The sequence below is a fragment of the Physeter macrocephalus genome, chromosome 15, assembly GCF_002837175.3.
Source record: "Physeter macrocephalus isolate SW-GA chromosome 15, ASM283717v5, whole genome shotgun sequence".
Lineage (NCBI taxonomy): Eukaryota > Metazoa > Chordata > Mammalia > Artiodactyla > Physeteridae > Physeter > Physeter macrocephalus.
In genome coordinates this window covers 41,834,285-41,856,671 of record NC_041228.1, presented here as the reverse complement: position 1 = coordinate 41,856,671, position 22,387 = coordinate 41,834,285, and the positions used below count along the sequence as shown (strand labels likewise).

The 22,387-nt window shown below is 38.1% G+C and overlaps 1 protein-coding gene across 1 annotated transcript in view; it reads right to left on the bottom strand.

Moving 5' to 3' along the window:
• RAD54B (RAD54 homolog B) overlaps positions 1–22,387 on the bottom strand; it is a 119,578-nt gene that overhangs the window by 11,407 nt on the left and 85,784 nt on the right. The window contains exons 9-11 of the mRNA XM_007117628.3: positions 13,314–13,453; positions 9,271–9,561; positions 5,849–6,024 (exon numbers count right to left, since the gene is read on the bottom strand). Coding sequence (XP_007117690.1) covers positions 5,849–6,024; positions 9,271–9,561; positions 13,314–13,453 — 607 coding nt within the window. The remainder of the gene's footprint in view (positions 1–5,848; positions 6,025–9,270; positions 9,562–13,313; positions 13,454–22,387) is intronic.

Here is a 22,387-nt window from a genome sequence, read left to right as displayed (position 1 = left end):
CCCTGGTGGCGCAGTGGTTGCAAGTCCGCCTGCCGATGCAGGGGACACGGGTTCGTGCCCTGGTCCGGGAAGATCCCACATGCCGCAGAGCGGCTGGGCCCGTGAGCCATAGCCGCTAAGCCTGTGCTTCTGGAGCCTGTGCTCCGCAACGGGAGAGGCCACAATAGTGAGAGGCCCGCGTACCACAAAAAAAAAAAAAAAGAAAAAAGAATAAGAAAATTATCTTGGAAATTTAAAATGACAGCCAAAATAAAAATTTAATAGATTTAGAAGAAAGAAAGAGAATTTCCTGGAAATAGATTAAAAAGGAAAAGTGATGACCAATAGGAGAGGAAGGATAAAAGAATTATAGAATCAGTCCATGAGGTTCAATATATGACTGACAGAAATTCCAATAAAACAAAAGAAAATTGTTTTGTGAAAGAGACTGCTTCCCAGACATGGGGTCTTCAGATTAAAACGACTTACTATAGAGTTTTCAGTTCAATAAATGAAAACATGATCCATATTAAGGCACATCAAGATTATAACTCAGGACTTCCCTAGTGGTCCAGTGTTTAAGACTCTGCGCTTCCACTGCAGGGGGCAAAGGTTCAATCCCTGGTCAGGGAAGTTCTGAGTGCCACCAAAAAATAAATAAAATAAAATAAAAGCCATGGGAAGCTATTAAAAAGCATTATCATATTAAAAAAAAGATTATAACTCAACGTATAAAGAATGAAGAAAAATTGCTAGAGTTTTCATGAAGAAAATATGGAAAAGACAAGAGATAGCCATATAAGTACATGGTCTGGCAACATACTATGGGAGCTGGTGATTGCCTCTGAGAAACAGGATGCAAAGGGGGAGAGATGGAACTATGAACTCCTGTTGTTTTTAATGATAAGCCCTTTAACATTTTGAGAAAATAAAAATTTTAAACAATAAAATATGGTAAAAAGTAAAACCAGAATTTACCTAATAGCTAAAGTTTGATAATTAAGCAAAAAATAAAAAACAGATCAAGAATATTTCCTACAAGTTTTATAACTAGTGGGATAATTACTAGCACTAGAAATTTTAAAAATAAAGCAAATGTTTAACAGTTAGAATTCTCTTAATTATCTATGCTAACAAGGTAAAGACAGTGTATATTTGTATTCCTGTATCAGTTACCTTTGGCTACATAACAAACCAAACCAAAACTCAGTGGCTAAAACAACCACCATTTAGTTTATATTTAGCTCACAATTCTGTAGGTTGGCAATTTGGGCTGGGCTCAGCTAAGAGGTTCCTCTGCTGGTCGTGGCTGTGCTGACTCAAGCATCTGCAGTCAGCTGCCAAGTGGACTGGGAACTGGCTGACTGCTGAGGGGCCTCGGCTGGGAAGCCTCATCTGAGTTTCTCAGGTCTCTTACCCTCTAGCAGGCTAGCCCAGGCTTATTCACATGGTGACAAAAAGTTTCCAGGAAGCACAAAGGAGGACAAGCCCCACTGCGCAAGATATTTTCAAGCCTCTTCTTGTGCCATGTTTGCCAGCACGGACCAATTCAAGTCACGTGGCTGAGCTCAGAGTCAGAATGGTAGATCACCCAAAGTTACCCAGCAAAGGAACATGGATATATGGAGGGAGAATTTAAGACCATTTATGCAATCTGCCAAAATTCCTATACTAATAATTCAGTCGTTTTTTCCTTCCTTTTCTATACTATTACGGGGATGAATAACATTATCTAAACATAGTTTTTCTGATACAACTTTACTGGACTGGAGGAAATCTGGCTTTAGAATATTTTCCCCCAACAAGTTCTTACAAGGCTAGATGTAGATTGATGGGATAGGTGACTATCTTGGTAAAGAGTCTTGGACAATTCCCTTCCAGAGGTCTAGAGCCCCGCCACACATACATACCACTTTCAAACAAGGCTATTATTTTTATGGTCACTATACTGTCCCTGAAAGCAGTTGAAATCTGTAGGCAAGGCTGCCATGTCAGGTAGAGTGCGAGCTGCACGCAGCACGAGAGTGTCCAACCAAGAGATGCACGGGGTGTGGAATTCGTCATGAACTCTACTCTCCAAGCCATGAAGCCTAGTGTGTGAATGCAACAACCAGGAGGGAAGAGGAACTTTTTAAATTTTGAAGTATTCTTTTAAAAAATTCCATAAAAGGACCACCAGCCAGACAAGCCAGGAGTTCTCAGATATGCCTCCACCCAATTCTAATTCATCTCAATATGCACAAAAGCACTGTAGAAGAGTTCTACCTGTAGATCGAAAATAGAACTATCCAGTTCTAGTTAACAATAACACAGTAGATCAGGTGTAGACAGTAATACTATCCCTGAAGTCAAACACTGTGAGCAACTTCTAGCTACATATTTTAAAGGTTTAGGAAATGTTTGTGCATAGGCAACTCAGATGTGGAACACCTGGCCTCTATACCCAACTGGCCATAAAAAAAAAAGAGGGGGCTACAACTCAATAATAACAACAACAAAAAACAACCCAATTTAAAAAAATGGGCAAAGGACTTGAATAGACGTCTTTGAAAGAAAATATACAAATAGTCAACAAGTACATCAAAAGATGCCCGACATTACTAATTACTAGGGAAATGTAAATCAAAACCACAATGAGATATCATTTCACACCCATTAGGATGGCTACTGTCAAAAACAAAACAAAACAGAACAGAAAATAGCAATGCTGGCGAGGTTCTTGAGAAATTGGAACCTTTGCCCACTGTTGGTGAGAATGTAAAATGGTGTGGCTGGTACGAAAAAGATTATGGAGGTTCCTCAAAAAATTAAAAAGAGAATTATCATATGATCCAACAATCCTACTTCTGGACATATATTCAAAGGAATTGAAAACCTGGTCTCAAAAAGGTGTTGGTACACCCATGTTCACTGCAACATTATTCATAATAGTCAAAAGGCGGAAGCAACCAACTATCCATCGACAGATGAATGGGTAAACAAAATGTTATATATATGCAGTGGAACATTACTCAGCCTTAAAAAGGAAAGAAATTCTGACATGCTACAACATGGATGAACTTTGAGGACACTATGCTAAGTAGAATAAGCTAGTCATAAAAAGACAAAACATCATATGATTTCACTTATATAAGGTATCTACAGTAGTCAGATTCATGGAGACAGAAAGTAGACGGGTGGTTGCCAGGGGTTGGGAAAAAGCAGGAATGGGGAGTTGTTATTTAATGGGTATAGCTCAGTTTTGCAAGATGAAAAGAGTACTGGAGATTGGTTGCACAACAGTGTGAGTATACCTAACACTAATGAACAATACACTTAGAAATAATTAAGATAGTAAATTCATGTTATGTGTATTTTACCACAATTTAAAAAGAAAGGTCCACCTCTTCAGATAATGTGAAGCATCAGAACAGTCTGTGCCACTGATGGAAGTGCTATTTCTTCTTTCATCGAACAAGGCAGGATTCAGTCTTCTTAGGATCCACAAGCAGTCAAAATGACTCCAACCCAACCCCTACCCCAAATTATATTTTTCTTCCTCATTCCTTCCTTCCCACCACAAGAGGGGAACTTTCCTCTAGAACATCTTCAAGGATAAATTCTCACACCTACAGTCACACTTGATCTCTTCTCATTTCCTCTAAAATTCTGCTCACTCATATTCCTTGTCCAACAATAACCACCTATCCCATGTTCAGAAAAAAGGGAAAAACAGAATCCAGTGAAGAAAAGATGCAAATAAAAGTCTAACTAAAAGTTTATACTCTAAGTTCAAACTGGGTCACAATCTGCATATATATACATACATTACACACTCTTGTATATATAAAATATTATCTAATAAAACATTTTAATCAAACTGTATTAAAGAGTTCATAGAAAGTTTCCTTATTTTAGTCACTTCATTATTATGAAAAATAAATCTAAAAATTTTCACAAGTCAAATGATACTATTAACGCTCCAAAGAGGTTAAGATCCCTTGACAATTAAATGTAATTATTATTTTGCAATCTTTTCTCTGTATTTTTGCCTTAATTCAAAAACAGTTTGAATACCTCCTACAAGAATAATTAAGACATAGTCCCTGCACTATAGGTGCTGACACAGAAGAGAACTAATGATTACAATATAACGTGAGAAGAGCTCCATTAGAGGGAGGTACAGGATGCTAAGGGAGTACAGAAAAGGGGCATCTAACTCAATATGAGGCCAATGGCTTCTAAGAGGAGAAAGCATCCGAGCTGAGTCTTAAAGAAGAGAAAGTTGGTCAGAAGAATGAGAAGTGGAGGTACACCAGGCATAGGAACCTGAAACAGGTAAGTACAGAGGTGAGAAGTAGAGCAAATTACAGGTTTTGTAAATAGTCTGGTATGACTGGACCACATGATAAGTGTGAAGGAGTCAAGAGGTATGAGGCTGGAAAAGGAGGCACCACCCAGGTCATGAAGAGTCTTGCTCAATGTGCTATAGTTTAGAAATTTCTGGAAGGCAACTAGGAATCTTTGAATGATTTTTAAGAAAAGGAGTAACATGTTCACATTTGTATTTAATATAATTTAGGGCAATATTGATATGCAATGGGATTGAAAGTAAGAGGGACATAGTTTATAAGAGACCACCACAACCCAATCAGTAATTACAAGAATCAAAACAAAAATCTTGGTGCTGTACAGCAGTAATTAACACAACATTATAATTCAACTCTACATCAATAAAAAATAAATTTAAACATTTTTTAAATTAAAATTTTTAAATAAAATTTAAAATAGTTACTAAAAAAAATCTTGGTACCTGAAAGGAAATGGATTCCTGAGATTAAGAGATAAAATCAATAGAATAGAATGTAGTGACTGATGACATTGGGAAAGTGAAGGAGAAAAGTAAGTCTAGAATGACGAGTGTTTTTTGCTTGCATATGGTACCATTCATCAATCCAAGGAATAATGAAAAAGGATCAGTCTTGCAATGGCAAAATGATAAAGCTGGTTTAGTACACGAGAAGTTGAGGTCCAGACAGATTTAGATGTCCATTAAATAGAAAGAAGGATGTGGAAACTAGAAGAGAGGCTTGGACTAGAGATACAGATTTTGAATCAACACCATGTGGATGATAGCTGACACTATGAGGAGTAGAGCTAAACCAGGAAGGGTGTTTAGAGTGAGAAGGAGGCTGAAGAGAAAGCCCTCAGGAGTATCAACATTTCAGGACAGAAAAAGAACAAAGGGCTTCCCTGGTGGCGCAGTGGTTAAGAATCCGCCTGCCAATGCAGGGGACACGGGTTCGAGCCCTGGTCCGGGAAGATCCCACATGCCACGGAGCAACTAAGCCCGTGCGCCACAACTACTGAGCCTGCGCTCTAGAGTCCACGAGCCACAACTACTGAAGCCCGCGCGCCTAGAGCCCGTGCTCCGCAACAAGAGAAGCCACTGCAATGAGAAGCCCGCGCACCGCAATAAAGAGTAGCCCCCGCTTGCCGCAACTAGAGAAAGCTCGTGTGCAGCAACGAAGACCCAATGCAGCCAAAAATAAAATAAAAATAAATTTTTTAAAAAATCGTTAAAAAAATAAGAACAAAGTATTCTGAAAGTGATAAAGAAACGAGTTAGGTGTTATAATATCAAAAGACATCTCTAGGTTTTTTAAAATATATGTATTTACATTTAGTTTTTCTTAAATAAAAACTTACAGACACATTGTGAATGATAAGTTTACAAAAGACTGGGAGCTAACCATGCCCCCAAAGAAGAAAACTTATTTTTAATGTTTTCTTCTTTTCAAAAAGAGGCAGTGAGGGGAGGGAATAAGGACACAGTCTAAGCTGAAATTCCATAAACACTTACAAGTGGTTTATTAAATTGACTTCTTACTTTTCATCAGGACAAAGTTCGTGGATAACAGCTAAGAGCTTTGACAGCACCTGTAGTTTTCCTGACTCTTCCTCAGTAAACATGAGCGGGTTGTAATCAGCAGGAAACACATTTATCAAGCCTTCATATAGATTCCTTTCTTCATTCTCATCCCAAGTTGAGCTGCATTCTTTTTCCTGTTCAAAAAGATGACTGTCAACACTGGTTCATGTTTTTTTAATTGGGAGGGAAAAAATGCTAAAATTATGGGGAAAAAACTGAAGATTAATAGCTACCTGAAAAGCCCAATTTAATTGTTATGTAAATCTTCATAGGTCACAATTTGGTCATTTTTGATTACAGAGCAGTTCTAATGCTGTCTCCAAATGCCTGTTCCCTGAATTCCACAAGCGCAGTATCATTGCCGATGTGTGATTGATGAGGAGGTGGGTAGCAGAGAAATAAACAGGAGGAAAATAGTGGGCAAACAGTTCTAGTAAATCTATCCTCTCCAAAACCCTGAGACTTCTCATCATTGCTACCTCTTTTTCTCTCTTCTTCCCTCCTTCCCTCCCTGCTATTACTTTTCTCTCCCAGTTTGCAGGCTCACACAGCACCTCCCAGGTGATACTCAAAATCAAGCACAACAGTCCACTCAATCTTATCAATTTCTTCTACAAGAAGGAACAATTCTGCCAAGAAGTTAACAGAGAAATCTATTGTTATTTATAATATTTTATTTTACCAATAGTTTTTATACAATTTTATTCCAAAGAGATTATCACCACCTCTGAAATTCCCCCTCAAACTGCCTAGCTGACATGTGAACACATACTGGAGATTACATTTGTTAATGACTGCATCACTTTTTTAGATAAAACTTCTGGGATTGGCAGTTCTCCTCATTCTCTCCCACATTTACCAGACTTATCATTGTTCTTGAAACTTTGTTCAACCTACTACCCCTGCCTGGAATGCGCCATCTTTTTTTTGCCCAATTATCCCAATCCTATAAATACTTGAGGACCCAATGCAAATTCCACCTGATTACTCACATGCCCCCTTTAGGGGGCACTGACCTTTAACCTTTATGGTTACACACTACATTTCAACTTTGAATTTATTTAATTGTTCAATTAACTATATACTTTTAAAAAATAATTCCCTAATGTTTTCATGTGTGTTGTAATCCTTCTTTAATACTACTAGAAACATCTTAAGGGCAGTGAATCAAGTAGTATAAAATGCTGGGCACAAACTTAATTTTAATCTGGCTTATTCCCCAAACATAGCAATATTTGGGTAAAGTCACTTGATTAAAAGTACTTGGAACCCTAAGATATTTACATAACTGGGATATACATGAGAGGAGAGATGGTTGCTGGCTGCTTTGGGTTAGGTTTCCTAAAATGCCTACACCTTGGCGAGGTTATCAAAGGACCACAGACCCAGGGTCTAATCCACAGCTTTTCATGTTCAGAAACTTGCATATGCTTAAGCTCTAGGGAAATGAGCCATACTAACCAAATTAAGAGACTGAATAAATCAGAATATAAATTTATTGACCTATAAATGAGACCTGCCTGTTTAAACCAACTGGTCTATGCATTCTGTCCTATGAAAGGTGCATGGGGAAGCCAAATCATTAGCAGAAAGTTGTCTGGTGAATATTAAATCAAAATACAAGGGAGATGAATGATCTTAATGCACAAGTTCTTAGCCAGGAACACATAATCAGAATCACTTGGGAGAGCTTTTTAAAAATCTTCATGACTGGGTCCTACTCTCAGAGAATCTGAATCGGCTCATATGTGTCTAGGCTGGACAACTGTAGTCTTAAAAGCTTCCCTGGGCTTCCCTGGTGGCACAGTGGTTGAGGGTCCGCCTGCCGATGCAGGGGATGCGGGTTCGTGCCCCGGTCCGGGAGGATCCCACATGCAGCGGAGCGGCTGGGCCCGTGAGCTATGGCCGCTGAGCCTGCGCGTCCGGAGCCTGTGCTCCGCAACGGGAGAGGCCACAGCAGTGAGAGGCCCGCGTACCGCAGGGAGAGGCCACAGCAGTGAGAGGCCCGCGTACCGCAAAAAAAAAAAAACCTTCCCTGAAGACTGTAATGTATAATCCTAATTAAGAATCAACTAACAGATAATATCTTTATGTTGAGACAGCCTGATGCATGGAGGTGCATCACAGAGATTTACCAGTTAGATTTCTCACATCAACTAGACAGGGCAATCTCTTCTCTGACTCTCTGCAACCAAATACTCTTCAGTTATGAGTTGTAATATTCAGTTATAGTTGTAATAAAAATTCATCAAATTGCCACAATAACATTATCAGGAAGTTATTATTGTCTCTGTGTTTCAGTTAAGACAAACTAAGGCTCACAGGCACAACCTGGCCATGGTTAAACTTGCCTTTAGTTAAACAAGGAGTAGAGTAGGGACTGATAGCTAGTTCCAACACCAAAACCGAAAACTCTCACTATACCCCAAACTGCCTTATGTTCATTAATATCCAAATGGTCAGCTCAACTATGTAGCCATTAAAAATCATACTTGTAGAAGGCATTTAATTTGGGGAAATGTCCACAATTTATTTACTACTACTAATAATAATCGATTTTTAAGTAATAAGCATAACATCATTAGAATTAAGTTCCTCTAGAAAAGACTACTTATGGGTATCTTTGAGCCCGTTTCCTCACCCAAAAATGGGGATGGTAATAATAGTACTTACTCCATAGAATTTTGTGAAGAATAAATAAAATAATACTAGAAAAGTACTTAGTGTTTGGTACATGGTGTTTAATAAGTATTAACTAAGATTATTAATACCAAATGTAGTTTTCTGTGGCTGGAGAGCTTTATCTCTTTATAACAAATTATTCAAAGTGGTATTGCCAGGTTACAAGATGCATAAAATTTTAAGGTTTTTGATACATATTGCCAAACTGTCTCCCAGTTGTACCAATTTACATTGTAACCAGTAGATGATCTTTATTTTCTTCTTTGTGATTTTTTGAATTTTATAGATTTCATACAACAATCATGTATTACTTTTATGAGGAAAAAATAAATTATTTCTTAATGGTAAATTTTGTATTTGTTAGCTCCAAACAAACTGACTGGCTATATTAATATAAAATAGGAAGGGAAACCAGGACCGACCATTAGATGAGGCACCAAAGGGCAGGGGGCACAAACTCTAGAAGGCAGAGCCTCAAGCCCATTTTATCCCTCGTTCAGCTCTATGAATATGGGCATGCTCTGAAGAACAAGTAGAAGGCTGGATAAACTCTAAAGAAGAATCACACTGGAGAGGCTGCACAGCTTTTGGAAAACCCACAAATGCAACCCCAAGGATTAGTCCAATCTGCCCTCTTAGGTTCACATGACATAGAACCCTCAGCTCATATTCCTGACGCAGGGTCATACACTACTTACCTTTACTGAGCTGAACAAAAGGCAGGGGTGATTGCACAGTTTTTTAAGAGCTCCGATACATATTAGATGAGAACTATTTTCCAACAATCCTTGAAGACAGAATCTGACAGCCTGAGAATTCAACAGTTTTCGATAAAGTTCAATCTGTAGGGCTCCTGGTCGGCAAAAGACTACATTCTCTATCTTAGGTGGGAGATATTTATTTATGACTTCTTGGGTTCTTCTAAGGACAAAGAGCCCAGTGAGGCAAGTAAGTTCAGCTGCTCTTCTCTCTCCTAACTCCTTTTCTTCCTATGGAAAAACAACAGCAGACTTAGAAGTGTTTTAGACAAAAAAAAGACACTGGGCTGGCCAAAAAGTTCCTTCAGTTTTTAAGTAAAAATAAAAGACACAATTTTCATTCTCACCAAGATCTTTATTGAACAACATATTCACTGTTTTGTTCCACTACCTTCTGCCATTTTTCAGGCAACTTCATAATTCCATCTTCCCAAAACTTTGTCTTTTTGAGCAAAGAACTGTTCCAGGTGTCTTTTACAGTCTTCTAGGGAAGTGAAATTTTTTTCCACTAAGACAATTTTGTAAAGACTGAAATAAAGGAAATCCTAAGGTGCAATGTCTGGTGAATATGGCAGATGAATCAAAACTTCCCAGCCAAGCTGTAACAGTTTTTGCCTGGTTATCAAAGAAACATATGTTCTTGCATTATCCTGATGGAAGATTATGCATTTTCTGTTGACTAATTCCGTATGCTTTTCGTCGAGTGCTGTTTTCGGTTGGTCTAATTGGTAGCAGTACTCGTTGGAATTAATCGTTTGGTTTTCCGGAAGGAGCTCATAATAGAGGACTCCCAATCCCACCGTATACACACATCACCTTCTTTGGATGAAGACCGGCCTATGGTGTGGTTGGTGGTGGTTCATTTCACTTGCCCCACGATCTCTTCCATCCCACATTATTGTACAGTATCCACTTTTCATCGCCCGTCACGATTTGTTTTAAAACTGGAACGTTTTCTTACATTTAAATAGATAATTGCATGTGGAAATATGGTCAAGAAGGTTTTTTTTTTTTTTGCTTAACTTATGTGGAACCCAAACATCAAAGCGATTAACAAAACCAAGCTGGTGCAAATGATTTTCAATGCTTAATTTGGATATTTTGAGTATGTCGGCTATCTCCCATGTGGTTTAATGTTGATTAATTGTTCTCAATTAATGTCTTGATTTGATCGCTATCAACTCCAACTGGTCTACCCGACCATGGAGCATCATCCAGCAAGAAATCTCCAGCACGAAACTTCGCAAACCACTTTTGACACAATCAGTCACAGCACCTTCTCCATACACTGCACAAATCTTTTTTTGCATTTCAGTTGTGTTTTTACCTTTCTTGAAATAAGAAAGCATGATATGCCAAAAATGTTGTTTTTTTTTCTTTCATCTTCAATATTAAAATGGCTACACCAAAAATCACCAATTCTGATAAGTTTTTTTTTAAATGCACGCTGATATGACAGCTGTCACAATACAATCTAACAAAATTGTTTCGAATTAAGTTAAAGACAACTAAGCGCTACTAGAGCCAAATCTTACAGAAAAAAAATCAAACAAACCTTTTGGCCAACCCAGAACAAGCAGTTAAATGAACATTAAACATTTTATAATGATCAACCATTTACTAATTGCTTCCCTTCAGATTTTTTTTAAATAAAAGAAATGAAATACAGTTTAGAATAGAAAACTCAACAATCATCTCTCTAAATGTTTAGCATAATCATTTAATTAAGTGAAGCCACAGTCTCCGAATCCTTGTTTGTTTGTCTATTGCCACCATTGAGAACCACTGGAAATCAATAATCTACATACCGAATTGTCTGAAAATAAGCTTTTATGAGAAGACTGTAACAGTACATAGTCTTAAAATCATTATCAAAGCACTAATAGGGGCTTCCCTGGTGGCGCAGTGGTTGCGCGTCCGCCTGCCATTGCAGGGGAACCGGGTTCGCGCCCCCGTCTGGGAGGATCCCACGTGCCGCGGAGCGGCTGGGCCCGTGAGCCATGGCCGCTGAGCCTGAGCGTCCGGAGCCTGTGCTCCGCAACGGGAGAGGCCACAGCAGAGGGAGGCCCACATACCACAAAAAAAAAAAAAAAAAAAAAAAAAGCACTAATAGAGCAAACTCTTGGAAGAAAATATTTTGACAAGTAATTGATCCTAAAACTAAGCTTACAAGAAATTACTGGCACAAGGCACTGCTGACTCTTTCAAAATCGTTACACATTGTTCGTTAAATAATAGTACATTTTTAAAGTCAAAATACAGTATGAATGAAATTTATGTTTAAGTTCTCTACATAGGGGACTTCCCTGGTAGTGCAGTGGTTAAGAATCTGCCTTTCAATGCAGGGGAAACCGGTTCGATCCCTGGTCCGGTAAGATCCCACATGCCACGGAGCAACTAAGCCCGTGCACCACAACAACTGAGACTGCGCACCTAGAGCCCATGCTCCGCAACAAGAGAAGCCACGGCAATGAAAAGCCCGCGCACCACAACGAAGAGTAGTCCCCCGCTCGCTGCACCTAGAGAAAGCCTGCGGGCAGCAGTGAAGACCCAACGCAGCCAAAAAATATAAATAAATAAATAAATAAATTCTCTACATAAAATCTTTTGAGTGTACAGAACTTCACAGGGAAGCTTAAAATAAATCCCATATGTACATGTTTGCTTCTATATAAATCACAGAAAATTTCCCTTATATTTTAAAACTATTCTCAATTTTTATTACAAAATAACTGGTTCACTGGAGAAAGGTCAGAAAATATAGTTATGCAAAAATAAGAATATTAAAGCCAACTTTCATCAGCCAGAAACAGCCAATGCTGCCAAGACTTTTTATGTATATATTCAAAACCATTTTGTTTGCATAAATATGTAAATATATTAGATGTTTTATTTTTATTTTTATTTGTAACAAAAACAGGATCTCAAACCACAAAGCTTCATGGGAACAACCAACCAGTTTGGCTTATCACCATACTCCCCAGTGTCTGGCACTTAGCATTTGGCCCACTTTAGGTATTTAATATGTAAGTGTTGGGTAAATAAATGAATGTGATTTTATTTTTAAATAATGTATCATAAACATTTCCCATTCTATTAAATATATGCATAAATCATTATTTTTTCCTTTATATATATATATAATTTTAATTTTATTTATTTATTTATTTATTTATTTTTGTCTGCGTTGGGTTTTCGTTGCTGCACGCAGGCTTTCTCTAGTTGCGGTGAGCAGTGAGCTACTCTTTGTTGTGGTGCACAAGGTGCGCAGGCTTCTCACTGCAGTGGCTTCTCTTGTTGCAGAGCACGGGCTCTAGGCACGTGGGCTTCAGTAGTTGCGGCTCGCGGGCTCTAGAGCGCAGGCTCAGTAGTTGTGGTGCACGGGCTTAGTTGCTCTGCGGCATGTGGGATCCTCCTGGACCAGGACTCAAACCCAGGTCACCTGCATTGGCAGGTGGATTCTTAACCACTGTGCCACCAGGGAAGCCCAATCATTATTTTTTATATGGTTCCTAGTTCATGGAAAATGCTCAGTAAATATTTATACCCAATTTTAAGGCTTTTGATATATATTGCCAAACTATCCTCCAGTCATACCAATTTATATTCCAATCAACAGAGAATAGTACTCCTATGTACACTTGCTATTACAGTGTAAATCTAACCAACTAAAACATCAGTAGAAAAGTACAAACGTTACTTCATGGTTATTTGGTTTACCTTTTTCAATACCAGTAAAGATGAACGTTTTTATGTGTTTCACTGTCATTTATAATTCTCTGTGAAGTGCCTATTTATGAATCTTTTTCAAGTGATAGGGTCATTTTCTAAAGTAAGAAATGCAAAACGAGTTGAACGATTGTGGGTAAAATTTTAAAAGTCACTCTACTAATTTGCTTTTTCCTAAATTAAAATAATATCCAAGTTATGAATGATTTTCCCAAACTGCTCATTTTTAACCTACTTATTGAAGTAAATTATACCTCCGAAGCAGAAGGTTGTCTCGATTTAATGATGGGTTCTTCATATATTTTTCTATAAGATGGCAAAGAGCCTAATATTCCTGGATTTACAAAATCAATTAATGCAAAAAATTCTTGGAGATCATTCTGAACTGGAGTACCTAAAGAGATAAAAGTGATGAGAGGTCAAGTTTGTGTTTTACAGTATCAGGTCTTTATAGAAATTTGTACTCTCTTCCCTAAGAACACTAAATACAAGCAAAGTCTCAAACTAAGAAAGACCAGCTAAATCAAGTTTTAAAAAATTAATAATCGTATAAAATTTTAACTCTGGTTTTAACTGTGAACTGAAGTCTATTTAGTACAGCATTTTGGCTGAGTATAGGCTCTAGAGTCTGACTGCTTGGGTTCAAATCCTACCTGCATGACTTATTCTCTGAGTTACCCTGAAAAGTTACTTACCCCAATTTTATTTGCTGTAAAATTAGGATAATAATAGCAGCTCCTAGGGTTGTGAGGATCAAATGAGTTAATTCATATACTACTGTGCCTGCAGCACAATAAACGTTCCATAACTGTTAGTTGTTATTATTATAATTGTGTGACTCTGGACAAAGTTGCTTAAGCTCTTTTAAGTTAAACTCGGGATTTTTTTCACTTATAAAAGTGGGAAGATAATAAAAAAGTAAAGACAATGGATGTGAAGTGCCTGACATTTAGTAGACACAGTGAATGGTACCTATTATTAATACCTTACAAAGTTATCAGATAAAATTGGGATCTTCATTGATCCTAAAGACTGACACAGACTGTAATAGATTGATATACCCTGCACATACTCAATAATATTTGGCTAAATAATTTTCAAAGAGACACTAGCATGTTTCAATAATTATAATAATATCAAGTGAACATATATATCAGCATAATTTCAGATGAGTTTCAAATAACAGACTACAAAAAGTTGTCCAAAGATATAAATAATAGAAGTAAATAAAAATGCACTTATTTCAATAACAGACAACACGAATTTTTACAACGTTAAGGAGTTTCATGATCACTTCCTTTGAAAGTCAATGCATAGACTTGAGGTTGGAGCAATGCTTACTAATTTTTTTTAATACACCTAGTTAGTTCTAAATTTTTTTAGACACATCACAGAATTAGAGAAAATATATTTATATTGGTATGCATTTTGTTAAACCTTTAAAAGAATATCCATGATAATGATTAATAAAAATAGGGGGAATGGGAAAAGCAAGAAGGAAAGAAGGGAACGAAAGGTACAAGGATCATTGTGGTTGGCTTCCAGACAGTCATCCAAAGGATGAATCCAAGCTAATCATGGTAGTTCTACCCCTTCGCCAATGAGACTGATGTAATAAAGGGTTTGTCTTAGACTGGGTTCTCAGAAGCAGAGCCTGAGATAAGGATTAGGCTACATATGATTTATGGAGAAATTATTCTCAGGAGAAAGGGAATAATGGAATCAGAAAATGCAGGGGAAGAAACTAACAATTTAGCTTGAGCAAAATTACAGGGCGCCTTAGAGCATAAACTGCATTATAAAGTTGCTCCTGAAATTATCCTGAGGCAAAGGAGCTGGCATTTTACTTGCTCCTCTATACGAGTCAATCATTGACCAAGCTGCAGGGGAGAGAAGGACCTCTCACTCAACCAATGATAATTCTCCAGAAAAGGCAGTAGACATGGGTTGTTTAATCAACAGTCCCAGCAGCTATGGGGTGGGTCCAACAGCCCAGAAAAGGAGAGCTCGTGGGGCACCGACAGTTTCCAACAACAGTATGTGACCCATCCTGTCCAATGAGATATAAAAGGAAGTCAGGGAGGAGCCTGGGATAGCCTCCTCATTTTTTTTTTTTTTTTGCGGTACGCGGGCCTCTCACCGCTGTGGGCTCTCCCGTTGCAGAGCACAGGCTCCGGACGCGCAGGCTCAGCGGCCATGGCTCACGGGCCCAGCCGCTCCGCGGCATGTGGGATCTTCCCGGACGGGGGCACGAACCCGCGTCCCCTGCATCGGCAGGCGGACTCTCAACCACTGTGCCACCAGGGAAGCCCCTCCTCATTCTTAAATATGGAGATAAAGGCAGAGCCAGCCCCTGTTCTCCTTTAAATATCACCACATCTAGATGTGATGTCTGCAACTGCTCTGGCCACTTGTTACAAGCATGAATATGAAGTCAACACCAAACATGGCACAGCAGAGAACAAAAACAATCAGAATCCTTGACAACACTGTTGAGCTGATGTATCCCCACCCCTGGAACATGCCCTAGCTCTAGACCTGCAGTTATGTGGGAGAATAAGCACATTTGATCCACATATCTGCTACTTACACCTGAAATCATGCCAACTGATACACAAGGGAAAGAGGCAAAAGCAAAACTGGAAAAAAGAAAGGCAGTCCATAAGAAGCGGATCAGAAGAAGGATTTAGGGCAGAAAATAATAAGGAAAAAGAGTAAAGAAGAAAAAGAAAAGAAGGGCCTACAAGATAGCCAATACACTAGTATAGTATTATTCTGAGTTGTCACAAATGTTGTCTAGAAGTAGTTTAGTCCCCAGGTCGCTGCTTTTAGTATTCTTTTTGAATTCTAGACTATGCAGAACCTGTAGAAGAAGCTAAATAATATAACATTAATAAAAGTCGAGCAGCAAAGTCCTGTGACAAGAAAAAAGGAAACACTAAAGATTTTCAAGTAAAGTTTGTATGTTTACTAAAACTATTTTCAGGGCTATGGAAGTGAAACTTCTAGGGAAATTGAGAGAACTCTTTCTCTTTCCCTACCTCTATCCCAGCAATAAAAGCTTTTTCTTTGTTTTATTGTTTACTTTTTAAGGAGACATAAATCTACCGCCCAACCCAAGTACTGGAACATTGCTAGTAACCTACAGCTATATCCGCATCTATTATCTCCATAAAAAGCTCTAAGAGCTCTTTATACATATTCATACATGTATCTTTCCTTCAGGTCCTATAATTCCACTTCTAGGAATCTATATAGAAAAGTATGTGCTTGTAGATATCCATCACCACATTTCAAAATTATGCACTATCATAGGAAAATGTTTACATTAAGTATATTTTGATGTGCATGTGTGTCTATGAAGACGGATTTTGTATGTATATATAAAAAAGAAATATGTATGTATGTTCTCTGTGTGCATGTGTGCATGCGTGTGTGTGTGAATAACGAAACATGACAAAATGCTAATGGCTCATTAAGAAATTGAGATTGAAGGTGATTTCCATTCTCTAGTTTCTAAGCATGCTATAATATAGCAATATGTGTATGTATCTGTATGTGTCTGTGTCTGGTATATATTTTTAACTCACTTTTTAATGAGAATTTTGCTTCAAATCTTAGATTTGTCCTTTTTATAATATAAAGCAAGGATATCTAACACCTAATGAAGGATATCTAACATAATAAGATATTGTGGATTGAACTGTGTCCCCTCAAAATTCCTATGTTGAAGCCCTAATTCCCAATGTGACTATATTTGGAAACAGGGCCTTTTAGGAGGTAATTAAGGTTAAAGAAGCTCATAAGGGTGGAGCCCTAATCCAATATGACTTGTATCCTTTGAAGAAGAGAGGAAGACATAGGGATGCACACACTCAGAGAACAGGCCATGAGAGGACCCAGCGAGCAGATGGCCATCTGCAAGGTGAGGAGAGAGGCCTCAGGAGAAACCAAACCTGCTGACATCTTGACACTGGACTTGCATCTTCCAGAACTGTGAGAAAATACATTTCTGTCATTGAAGAAATTTACCACCCAGTCTGTGGTATTTTGTTATGGCAGGCCTAGAAGTCTAATACACCTCTATTAAATTTTAATTTAATTTAATTTTAATATTAAAATTTCCAGTAAATATTAACTCAATATTCTTCACAGCATTGGGCTAGATAGCAGCAGGAAACAAAATCAAAATTACTTTCATCTGATTCTTAGATAGCTTCTGAGCACCTATTATATATGTAGCACTGTACATACTCATATACAAATGTTACTTCCTAATAAGACACAAATCACCTTGGGAGTAAGATATCCTGCCACTATAAAAAAGAAGAATTTATTCAGGCAATTCTAAGGAGATAAAAACCAACTGTAAGTATTTCTAAATGTAAGAGGTTAGTTAGTGCTAGTTTTCACCTACATTCACAGCTCAGGAGCAAGAGAGACAAGGACAAGAAAGCAGAAACAAGATAAAGAAGACAAAGTACGAATAAAGGGGGCAATGCTAATTCCTCAAAGGAAACAATCTCACAGGTCATCATCAGGACAGTCCTTCTGAATGAAGTCCCAGAATCATTTTCTACTGAAAATATTAAATTTAATTTGTAACGCTAGTTGAATTGGTATTTGCTTATAACTGAGAATATTAGTAAAACTGTCTGTTTTTGCTAAAGGACAGTATCTGTTTTTCAAATAGAGGAGAATCTATTATTTTTTTATTATTCTATTATTATTACCTAAAAGTAATCTTAGTTTCTCACTCTCCCTTTTTATTTCTTTTTCTTTCCCCTTCGAATGCCAGTCTTCTCCATAGCTGTTACTACTCTTTAAATAAGCAATTATTGACCCCACATTGAGCAGTAAAAAGAAGCAGTCTCTGCTTTTTTTCTTCCAACACAGTGTAACTAAATTCAGCTAAATCTTTTTTTCCATTGCTTTTCTGGCCCCAAGGATCTCAAAATCAAAAGCTAGTCAAGAAGTATAAGGAATCAATCCACTTAGTTTCTCAAATAGCCAAAGATACAGAAATTACCTAGATTAAGTTTTCCATTTCCCCAACTCATTTTTTTCTTTAAAAACAGCCTCTACTAAACGTTCAAAGTCCGTTTTTCTATCCTCTGGTTTCCATATCACCAGTATTACTGACAAACATTTGTTGAACATCTACTAAATGTGGGGGGTAGATGTAACTGTAAGATTTGATCCCTGTCCTGTTTTTTTTTTTTTTTTTTTTTTTTTGCGGTACGCGGGCCTCTCACCGCTGTGGCCTCTCCCGTTGCGGAGCACAGGCTCCGGACGCGTAGGCTCAGCGGCCATGGCTCACGGGCCCAGCCGCTCCGCTGCATGTGGGGTCTTCCCGGACCGGGGCACGAACCCTTGTCCCCTGCATCGGCAGGCGGACTCTCAACAACTGCGCCACCAGGGAGGCCCTAAAAATGTGTTTTTTTTTTTTTTTTTTTTTTTGCGGTACGCGGGCCTCTCACCGCTGTGGCCTCTCCCGTTGCGGAGCACAGGCTCCGGACGCGTAGGCTCAGCGGCCATGGCTCACGGGCCCAGCCGCTCCGCTGCATGTGGGATCCTCGCGGACCGGGGCACAAACCCGCGTCCCCCGCATCGGCAGGTGGACTCTCAACCACTGCGCCACCAGGGAAGCCCTCCCTGTCCTTTTTATCTTTATTATCTTTAAGCGACTAAATGTGAAGAATGTAAAGGTCATTTAACAGTTCCCAAAATTATTTCTAAAAAGCACATATAGTTTTAAAAATCACATTTGGTAATGGTTAATACAATCCTTCTTCACCAATTGGAAGTCAAATGATCATAAATTACTTAAAGATGGGTACCCTCCACACCCCAACTCAATGAGAACACAACAGGGGGCGTTTTCTCTGTTGCTCCAGGGCATACTTCTACCCTAAAGATGTGGAATGGAGGAATAAGCTGTTGGTCACACCCTTTCTCCCTCCTCATTTAAACTTCAGAGGAGAGCTCTGACATGCATATAGGACACATGAAGGACACCATGAGATATGATGTAATAAGTATAATCATGCCCTGCCCATCCCTTCCAAAAGGATTAAAGATGATAGGGAAATAGAGCCTTAAGTAGAAAACGGAAGGGTCATAAACCTTAGTAATGAATACAACTCTCTTCTTTCCTCTGCTACCACATAAGACCAAAGTGAGGTGTGGGAGAAAAGCTACACTGAGTTATTCAGGCCTAATTCTAGTCTAGGCCTTAAGCTAAAAAGGATTGGGTAGAAAAGGATTCTTGTATTTACACACAGTCTATCTCATCCTTCCAATCTGGGCCAGAAGCTTTGGCCAGCAAAAAACCATATGCATACAGCACAAACATATAAAAATAAAGGATATTTATATTAAACACTTACCATGTATAGGGTAGTCTTCCAAGACCTTTACATGGATTAACTCATTTGACACTCACAACAACTCTATGAAGTAGATGGTCTTACTATCCCTATTTCACACATAAGGAAATTGAGGTACAGAGAAGTATAACTTGCCCAAAGTTGCACAGCTATAAATATCAGACTTGGAAACCAAGCACAAGCAGTCTAGTCCCATCTCCTACCTTCTTTACCATGATACCATTGTGTTTATTCCTCAAAGAATCCAAAATCTGGATTGCACAACGTTACATAGGATTTAAATAATTCAGAATCCTACCAAGACTCAACTAACATAGGTTTATTAGTATGAATTCCACTCAAACCCATCAATTCTTTGGATGCCAAACATCATATTATAAGTTTTGCATATTCACTAGGCAAAAATAACCATCATATCTCCCCAAAAGTAAATACAGACCAGTCAGAATTATCCTTTTCTCACAGGAGAGGTTAATGAGGGCTGTAGCTGTCTTAATGGTTCTGTTCTTCAAACGATGCCCTTCATCACAAATTAGAAGATCAAATTTTATACTCTTAATTTGATCCAGGGAACGAAGTAACATTTCATAACTGATGATAAGAACAGAATAAAATGAAGATTTGGTGAATTCTTCTACTTTGTGGTCCTAAAAAAAAAAAGATAATATTTAACAAATCATGGGCAAAAACTGTGTGAAATCAAATTTAAGCAGCGTATTCCTGACAACCATTAACTAGGTATTAGAATATGTTAACTCAGGACCAAATTGCAGGGCAAGATTCCATTTATCTGCAAAGGGTCGGAGTTACTTACACTTGAAAAACTGCTACGTAGAGAGTGAAAACTGCAGTATTGATTTGAAAATCTAGAGATTTAGTAAATGACCAGGGCTAAACTTTTAAAAGTCTCTTACCTGATCAACAGTAAATATCTTGATCCTTTCACTTCCTAGCCATTTTTGAAATTCTTTCCTCCAATTATTCACCAAGCTTCCAGGTGAGACAACAAGTGTCTTCTTTATTACTGGCTTGCCACCATAGGGTCCCTGACACTGTAGAGTCCAGATGAGCGAAATACATTGCAATGTTTTCCCTAAACCCATTTCATCAGCAAGAATAGCTCCACATCTGCCATTCACCCTGTTAGAAACAATTATACTTCCTTCAGTTACAAAAGGAAAATATTTTATGTCCCTAACACCATCACCTATTAGTCAAGAACCAGAAGCTGATGTTTTGTACGTAGGATGAATTCTAGCCCCCACTAAACACTTTTTCTAGCTCTTCAATCAGCTGATTTATGACATATCTCTTTTGCATCTTTGCTAATTATATTCATTACGTATTTGTCAACTAAATTACTAAAACAACTTGAAATTAGAGTTGAATCTAAATCATCTGTTACTATCATGTATCTATATTTAGAGATGAGAAATGAATCCCAATTTTATATCTACCTTTGAATAATTTAACTATAACCATGCTTCTCATCACCAACAGTTGAGCAGTTTTTATCAGTTTCAGTATTAGATATAAAAACAGTTTAAAATATATTGAAATGTAAACCAGAAAGATCTATTGGTCTGTATTTATGATTCTCTGGCAGTAAATGAAGTCCTCAACCAAAATAGCTCCTTGAGCTGTAAGAAAAATTAAACACTAACTATTTGATCTAATACATGTAATTTAGTAAAACTCTCATCCAACAAACCTACTTGGTTAATGTAATTTAAAATTAAATATTATAAGGAATATAATAATATAAGTAAGTGGCATTTTATACCACTTCATAGTTTTTAAAGCTCTTTGAAGGTATTAGATATACATTTTAAAAGTTACACAATCCAAAGAAATTAAGGATATTACCAAAAATATAAGTGTAGTTTGTTAACCCATTGTATTTCTTACTAGTAGAAATAATAACCAAAAACAATTTTATAGGGGACTTCCCTGGTGGTCCTGTGGTTAAGAATCTGCCTTCCAATGCAGGGGACGCGGGTTCCATCCCTGGTCAGGGAACTAAGATCCCACATGCCACGGGGCAACTAAGCCTGCACGCTGCAACTACTGAGGCCACGAGCTCTGGAGCCTGCACACCACAACTAGAGAGAAGCCTGCACACTGCAACAAAGAGCCTGCACGCCTCAATGAAAGATCCCGCATGCCTCAACTAAGACCCGATGCAGCCAAAAAAAAAAAAAACCACACACAATTTTATATATGTTCTCGATTTCAAAGTGTAGAGGAAAAATTACAAACATGAATCACAGCCACTATTATTATTTTAGATCAACAATTTGCCACTGCAAGATGCCAGCTAACTGAGACATAGTGAGTGGCAGAGAGAAAACAGTGATCCATCATCCACCATCCATCATCTATCATCATGGTATAGGGAAGAGAACAGGAAGACTTCCCTTGAAGAAGATGAAACTTGAGCAGAGTTTTAAAGGTAAATAGGAATTCACTACATTAATCAGGTAGATCAGTATAGTTGGAGCTTGAACTGAATTCCAAGCAAGAAAATATAAGCTAGGAAGCTGGCAAAATAGGAAGAAGACAGAAGATGAGGATACTTATCCTTGAAAGCTCAGACTGTATCTTGTAGGTCAGCATCTCCCAAACATCAGTCTTTCATGACTACCATTACAATTTTTTGCCATACATGTGATACTATGTTATTATTTATTATTTTTCTCTAAATCAACTCACTTTTTTCCTTAGATGTATTTGAAAACTCTTTCTAAGCATAATTTATCTGTGAAACAAAAAGTTTAATGTGCTATTTCTTTCTAATTATTCATTAACTCAATATGCTACTATTAAAAGTAAAAAATAGGGGCTTCCCTGGTGGCGCAGTGGTTGCGCGTCCGCCTGCCGATGCAGGGGAACCGGGTTCGCGCCCCGGTCTGGGAGGATCCCACATGCCGCGGAGCGGC